This window comes from Gracilinanus agilis, chromosome 6 (assembly GCF_016433145.1).
Source record: "Gracilinanus agilis isolate LMUSP501 chromosome 6, AgileGrace, whole genome shotgun sequence".
Lineage (NCBI taxonomy): Eukaryota > Metazoa > Chordata > Mammalia > Didelphimorphia > Didelphidae > Gracilinanus > Gracilinanus agilis.
In genome coordinates this window covers 235,914,071-235,922,237 of record NC_058135.1, presented here as the reverse complement: position 1 = coordinate 235,922,237, position 8,167 = coordinate 235,914,071, and the positions used below count along the sequence as shown (strand labels likewise).

Below are 8,167 nucleotides of genomic sequence, written 5' to 3'. Positions count from 1 at the left end.
TTGTCATAACAGATTCTCTTTAATTCTAGCACCCGAAGCTCTACAAGGGCATATACTTTAATTTATCAACTTGGTGGGGCTGTTGAACACATTCGGTACAGTGGCGATTGTGCAATACCACCACTTAGTATCTTTAAAGTCAGGGAACATACTCTTGAATTGTTTAAACACAATCCACAAAACTTAATTAAAAGAAGAAGAAGCCATCCACAGTTAAACAATGAGTCAGTCAAGAGTTGTACAGTTTAATACTTCATGTAAATGGTCAGTCTCCAGTAAGGGCTACCGAAAGTGATTTTGAGATCCACATCCTGGGAGTTGTACCTGTGACAGAATCTTGGGCAGGGATGTGACTGGCCAAAAGTGGGCCTTGCAAAAGCCCAGAAAATTAAAGAGAAGTTTTACCACAGTTTCTACAGCTTCCACATTTGCTTTTTTGTGTGTCAGTTAGAAGTGAACTGTGAGAATTAAATACTCATCTTTACATATACACAAGTTATGCTGTGAAAGCATATTGGCTTACAAACATATAAAAATACTTGTTAACTAGTTCAATAAGAAAATAATGTATAAAAGTATATAGCAAAAACATTAATCATCTCTGACCCTGGAAAGATCAATTCCACTTTTTTTTATATTACATCAAACAAAAACAACTACAATTTGTTTTCTTGAATCCCTTATCCAGAAATATTCGAAAAGGAAGATAGACACAAATGATTGTTTGACCCCCCCCCCCAAATGGCTGAGAAAGATGCCTAAGAAACTGAAATGCTTGTGTCCAGAAAGAGCTCAGGTATTTGGCCACAGAGAATATCACCATCATTAGCCAAACAGCAACAATGGCAAGAGTAGTAAGAGCCCTAAAGCTGTTCTAGACACATAGAAAAAAATACAGTAGATGGTCGGGTGTTTCTTGCCACTGGAAACCAGAAGGTACAGTGATCCATGAGGTCCCAAAACACCTCTTTTGTGTTAACTCATTTCAGTGGGTTTAAGGCTAACTGAAGTTCAAATCAACTTTTATTCTCTTGGGCAAAAAAAAAAAGCTATTTCACATTTTCTCCCCAAACAAACAAAAACCCACAAAAAAACAAACAAACAAACAAAAAAAAACTCCCTAGATTTTGATTTAGGATGACAGTAGGTAATGTGATCTCAGAAGTTAAAAATTAATCATTTTGCATACAATTATTTCAGCTTGGAAAACGATTGGGGATTCAAGGCTGATTCATCCCCATTATGAGTGTAAGCCCTTAAAGAATTGTGTGTGTGTGTGTGCACGCACACATGTGCACACATATAGATATCTAGCTTTAAAAAAAGAGTAACTGGAAGGTCTTAGAGAAGCAGCCTTAGTGTTTTCTTTAAGTCTGTCCTGACATGGCCATAACATCATCGCCACCATCACCTCCATCATCTTCCAGGCCAGGATTTAGCCGGCTTCTTAAACTAAGGCTAACATGGTGGCCATTTCCAGGACATGCTTGCATAAGGCTAGAGAGGTACCCAACAGGATGTAAACCGGAGGGAAGAAAGGAGCAGACGAGGGCTTTTTTCTGGCAGTTGGCAGCTAAGATTCGTGGGATTCTTAAAAAATGACACAATGGCAGCCTTTCTTGTCTTTCTCTTTCCTTGCTGGTTCTGGGGAAGGAGGACATTCTTGCTCTTGAAATTTCCTATAAGAAAAAAAAAATTTTTTTTAAGTTGAGGGTTTTCAAATGTGTGATATTTCAGCACAAGTGAAAACAGGAAAGAGAGATCTTTTATATATAGGACACCAAAACCTGAGCCTGGCAAACCAAAGAAATGTAACTGCCAGAAAGAATAAGAGGCCTGTGTACAACACTAGCTTGGGGCTTTTTGAGGAATAACCACGCTATACTAAGGAGAGGCCGGAGGTGATAAGAAAAATTAACTCAGTCTCATCAAAAGACTCTAATCTTAGCCTTCTACAGAAACTCATGGTGATCAGCTTCTGAGATGGTAGGTAAGACTATGTCTAAAATACAGCACAGTCAAAGTATTCTAGCTGGAAAGCATTGTAGAGATCATTTAGACCAATCCTCAGATGGAGAAACTGAGACCCACATTAGAGAAAGGACTTGTACATGGTCACACAGTGAACCTGTGGCATGGCTGCTCATTTGTAACCTATATATGATCATGAGATGCCAGTTAACTTAAAATGGATCATGGTCTTCTAACAAGGTGGTGAATATTAACTAAGCAAAATTTATGGGGGGTTTTCCCAAATATAAAAGATCAATAAAGGCAGTTGAGGTACAAAGTCACTCTCAAGCCTCTAACACCTTGCCCAACACCTCTCCCAGCCCAATTCCTTCAAAATTCCTGGAAATATGTATTTATTGATCCTCTTTTAATATGTTACTTTTAAAGTAAAAGTAGATTATAAGGAAAAATACATTGTTAACTATTGTTATTTCTCAAAGCCCTACAATCTTTACTATATTAATTCTAGGACTCTCTGGGGTGGCTTATATAGCACTTTATCATTTTATCTGGTGGATAAAGGGACAGATATCTCTTTACTCTCTGGCTCATTTACGGTTTCATTATGTCAGATCATGGGAGGAAGTAACATCAAAGCAAAAATTTCTGGTTGTTGATTTGTATCATGTCCATCCAACAAATTCCCAAGGATTGATTGCATCACCTCTATATATACCCTGGGGATTTCTAATTCCAGCATACCTGAGAATCTGTATTCTTGACCTAATGGTCAATTGTTTCCTCTCTGGTAGCCTTAGTTTCTTCACCTATAAAACCTAAACCTTTTCTGCTTAAGAGAAATTAATAATGACAAATCTAAAGTCTGTCTATCAAGAATATTTAATGCTCAGCCAAAGGATGCTAGGTACTAATTACTTTTGTTTTCTTTTGGTAATAAATGCAAAAGAAACTTCATCTTTTCAACTAAAAACAAAAATAAACCTATGAATCATATAGTAAAGCCCCGTGAATCAGTAAGTTATGTTGTGAGAAGGCATCAGCCCTACCTGATAACCCGGACAAGCTCATGGAAAGCTTGGTCTACATTCATTCTAATTTTTGCAGATGCCTCCATATATGTCACTTTGAGTTGCCGCGCAAGTTGCTGTCCTTCTTCTTGTGTTACCTGAAATAAGGAGTGACTTTCAGAATGGTGTTTGAGGAAAAGTTACAAACTTTTAGTTTTGCTATATTTTACTCCAGTCACAAGCCAGAGTAGACAGCACCCCCAGATCCATTCTCACAACTCGAAAGCCCTTCAGAATCCAATCCTATAGAGGAAAAGACCCATTTTTTCATCACAAGAGGGAAGGAATTCTCAGTGACCTGATGTTTACACTGATGAGAATACCAGATTACCATTGTGCAATCTCAGAATTTAGAGCTGGATTCAATCTTAGAAGCCATCTACCAAACAAACCCTCTCATTTCAGATAAGGAAAATGCAACCCCAATGAACAAGTATGGCATCACTGCTGCTCATGTTTGTTTGTTAATTGAAGTTTCTGAGTTATGAATCAAGAAATAAATAGTTAGGGGGCAGCTAGGTGGTTCAGTGGATTGAGAGTCAGGCCTAGAGACGGGAGGTCCTAGGTTCAAATCTGGCTTAGACACTTCCCAGCTGTGTGACTCTGGGCAAGTCACTTAGCCATCAGCGCCTATCCCTTATCATTCTTCTGCCTAAGAGCCAATACACAGGATTGATTCTACGGCAGGAGGTAAGGGTTAAAAACCAAAAGAAAGAAAGAAATATGTCACAGGATCAGAGACGGAGAAAGACTTTGAAGGTCATCTATTCCATTCTTATTTTACAGATGAGGAAAATTAGGATAATAAATGCCAGAGACAGGATTTTAACCCAAGTCCAAAGGTTAGCATGCCTTGCCTTAAAATACAACTTAAAAATGTATTGGGGGGGGGGGCCACAGCTGGGTAGCTCAGTGGATTGAGAGTCAGGCCTAGAAACTGGAGGTCCTAAGTTCAAATCTGGCCTCAGACACTTCCCAGCTGTGTGACCCTGGGCAAGTCACTTGACCCCCATTACCCACCCTTATCACTCTTCCACCAAGGAGCCAATACACAGAAGTTAAGGGTTTAAAAAAAATGTATTAAGGTGACTAATGTGGAGGAGAAGGATATAGCTGAGGGAATAAGGTGGAATCAGTGTAGCAATCACCTCCTCACTCACTGTGAAGCCACTAATACTGTGAGACTAATGGGGGTCCCCTTGGAAATTGGGGTACCTGGGGAAGGTATCCACCCCTTGAGGGCTAGAGGGAAGGTTTCTACATAGGCTGGGATGTGTGGTGACCCAGTTCATTGCTGCTCAGAACCAGGGCTCACAGAAGCGACCCCCTCAATCAAATTGTCTGCACCCCAGGGGGTCTGGCTTAAAGATGGCTCCCAGTCAGGCAAAGCTATAGGGCTCCTTCCCTTATCAGTCTCTTGAATAAATTGTAACACCATCTGACTTTAAGGTATTTTGTGAAGTTAAGTGGGTAATGGATAAAGGTGGTGGATTAGGTGGTGGTCAGTGGGAGCAGGAAGCCCTAATTCTTGGCCCCTTCGGGTTCTTCACCTTGAAGAGACCGTCTGTCTCGGCTCAAAACTTCTCCTGTCCTTCCTGCTAAGCCCATGCCTAATATCTCTAATCAGTTTGTCTATATTTGATAAGGATCTCTTGTAAGGCAAGTTCAAGGAAAGTGGGGGGTTCAGGGAGCTGTTCCCCGATGGAGTCCAGAAATCCCCAAACACTGATTGGCACGTCTTAGACTGAGGTGATATCAAGATGCCAGCGAACAAAGGGATCAGATCCTCTGAATCAGGTCAGGAAACTCTCAAGGACAGCCTTCAGGTTGCTCAGAGCTCCTTTCTCCTTCTCCCCTCACTGAGCTCTTACCCCTGAAGACCCTTTTCTCAGGAAAATCCCGCCCAGAGGTCCCTCTGCTCTTTCAACCACCAAACCACCGTTTGGTCCCCTGCTCCTATTCCAACATTCCATGCCCTCCCCCAAGAATCTTTTGCCTCCATCTTACAAAAGCAAATAAAAAAACCTAAGTGTCAAAACTATGCCCTGAATAGGTCACGGAAGGAAGCTCACATCAGTAAAGAAAAGCAATAGTTCTCCATTCTAATTTCACCTGACTTAACCTTGTTCCATCCCCAGGGCAAAACTCTGACTTCAAGCCTACAAGTACCACAGTTTGATTTTTTGTAGCTTTATTTCTTTGTCTCTGTGCTTGTGGGAAGGAAAACTAAAGAGTTCAAATCTGACTTCTCCTGTAGAAAAAAGGGAAAAATATAACTGCTTCTATCTAACCTGCAGTTTCAGTTGACAAAGCACCACAGTGGCAAAAGTTTGTCATTTGCTTTTTAATTGTGTCATTAGGAGCACACTTAATGGATCCATTCCCTGGACAAGCACCGATTTCTTGTTGCCGTGCCCAACCCTCAAGAATATCACTGCTTAGTTATTCTGACCAAACACAACTGAAGCTAATGACAAAGTACAGTGAGAAAAAAGCACTATCTGTACTAGAAAATGTCGAATTGCAGGGTGAAACAATTAGATAGAATCAGGTAGAACATTTGGAGCTTTCTAGGGATAGTTAAGAAGTACATATATTTTTAAACTTGAATTAGATTTTGATGGTTAGAGGCAAATGGAAGTTTTTCAAGTAGTAAACAGAATGATAATCTAGAAAGAAATTTGGAATAACATAAAGAAAATGACTTCACATATTGATAAAAGGCCCACAACTAGTCATATATCTTAAGGGTACCCATGTGAAGCCAGCAAGATACTTAAAAACTCCACCTTTTTTCTAACTCAAATAGTCAGAAACTTGTGAATTCTTTTAAGAGTTCACAACCCCAGAAACTGTGAACCCTTTCAATGAATATTCGCCCCTCCAGAAGGTGGGGACTGGTTCCCACAACACTGCTTCCTGGGCAGTGCTGGACTATCTGGAGGTTGTGATTGGCCCCCCGTGAAGAGGGGAGGAGACAAGAAGCCACTATAAAAGGCCCTGAATTTCTGAGGCTGGGACCAAGAAGAGAGTCTACTGCTTCAAGAAGAAGGTCAGCCTCTGGTGTCACCTTGAGCTAAGTCATTGTCTTGACCTGCCTCTTGGAGGGAACTTGAGGAGAGCTGGCTTTCCCTTCCTGTCTTCTGGAGAGATTTTAATTCCAGTTGAAGGTTTAACTATAGGTATGGAACACTGTAATGTCAGATTTTTTTTTCCTATGTTGGCTTATTTTGTTGAACTATTTTTTCCCTCTTTTTTAAGTTTAAGTGCTGTTTTAAGTTTTAATAACATCAGAAATATTATTATTATTATTATTGTTATTATTATTATTATTATTATTATTATTATTCCTGTTGACTCCCTAGGAGCATAGGGCCGCAACCATCTCATGCCAACGGACTCTGTTCTGGGCAACTTTCCCCAGCTGGGCCCATGTCATTCCGACTGTTTTTGTTTCATTTTCGGCAGATCTTCGCCAGGTCTGTTTTGGTCTTCTAACTTTCCTCCTCCCTGAAGGGTTCCAGCTCAATGCTTGTCTGGCTACGTTGTCTTCCGGTTTTCGTAGCGTATGTCCTATCCATCTCCACTTACGTTTCTTTATGTCCTGACTAATGGGGTACTGGAATGTTCTTTCCCAGAGTCTAGCATTGGAGATCTTTTCAGGCCATCTGATGTTCAAGATGTAGCGTAGACATCTGTTAACAAAGACCTGGAGTTTATTGGTGTTAGTGCTCATCACTCTCCAGCTTTCTGATCCATATAGGAGGACGGCCTTTACGTTGGTGTTGAAGATTCGGAGCTTAGTGACGAGGGACAGGGCTTTGGAGATCCAGACAGACCGCAGGGTGTTAAATGCCTGTCTGGCTTTGTTGATTCGGTTTCTGATGTCCTCATCTGCCCCGCCGTCCTTACTGACTCTGCTACCCAAATAGGTGAAGTGGTCCGTCTCCTTGATGTTTTCTCCCTGTAGTTGGATTGGCAGGTCCTGTCTGCTGTTGACTGTGATCACCTCCGTCTTCTTCTTGTTGATCTTCAGACCTGTCTTCTCCGCTTCTTCAGAGAGTCGTGCAAGTTTGGCTTGAGCATCCTGCTGCTTGTGAGAAAGGAGACAGATGTCATCCGCGAAGTCAAGGTCCTCGAGCTGCTTGGTAAGAGTGCATTGAATGCCCGCATTGCTGTCCTTGGTAATTCTTCTCATGGTCCAATCTATGACCATCAAGAAGATAAGGGGCGAAAGCATGCAGCCTTGCTTCACTCCGGTCTTCACTGTGAAGGGAGCCGTCAGTTTCCCATTGTGGATGACCTGGCAGGCTGTCAAATGCCTTCTCGAAATCCACGAAAGTCATATAGAGGGGGGACTGCCATTCAATGGACTGTTCGATGATGATTCTTAGGGTGATGATGTGGTTGGTGCACGATCTGTGCTGACGAAACCCTGCTTGTTCTATTCTCAGTTTCCTGTCCAAGGCCTCCTTCAGTCTTTCTAAGATTACTCTGGTCAAACATCAGAAATATAGAAATCACAAACTTAGCAAAAAAAGACCTGTAAGTTTATTTAAAACTCTTTTACATATACTTGGTTTTCAGAATCTTGAGTAATAAGCTTTTAATTTTAATAAGACAGAACATCCAGTTAATATGCATTGCATGTGCAAAGATTTTTTGATGACACTTTTTCAAACCTCTTGGTTAGTAGAGATTAGTAAAGAACCTTGTGTGTCCACCTCCATTCTTTGGAATGGGGTTTAGGATTAAACATGCAAGCCTAGGACCACAAATGAAATCTATTTTTTTAAAACGAAGTTCAAGAATTGACTAAAGTGATACACATATATAATAGAACATGGTTATATTCTGATAAGAGGTGTTCAATATTTAAATAAATAACCTTTTAAATATTTTTTATAAACTTGTAGCACTTATCTATCTGAAATTATGGGAACAGAGGTGATACACTGGGAATGGAGGTGACATGAAAACAAGCTGTTGATTGGCCAATATGACTGTAAAGGAAAATAATAAAGGATGTGGCAAAACTTGTACACCAATACATTGCTGGTGGAGTTGTGAATGGATCCAACCATTCTGGAAGGCAATTTGGAATTATGCCCAAAGGGCTTTGAAAG

At 40.7% G+C, this 8,167-nt stretch overlaps 1 protein-coding gene across 1 annotated transcript in view; it reads right to left on the bottom strand.

Moving 5' to 3' along the window:
• RRAS2 (RAS related 2) overlaps window positions 1-8,167 on the bottom strand; it is a 101,701-nt gene continuing 93,534 nt past the window's right edge. The window contains exons 5-6 of the mRNA XM_044682151.1: window positions 3,021-3,139; window positions 1-1,679 (exon numbers count right to left, since the gene is read on the bottom strand). Of these exons, the coding sequence (XP_044538086.1) occupies window positions 1,592-1,679; window positions 3,021-3,139 (207 nt within the window). The 3' untranslated portion in view covers window positions 1-1,591. The remainder of the gene's footprint in view (window positions 1,680-3,020; window positions 3,140-8,167) is intronic.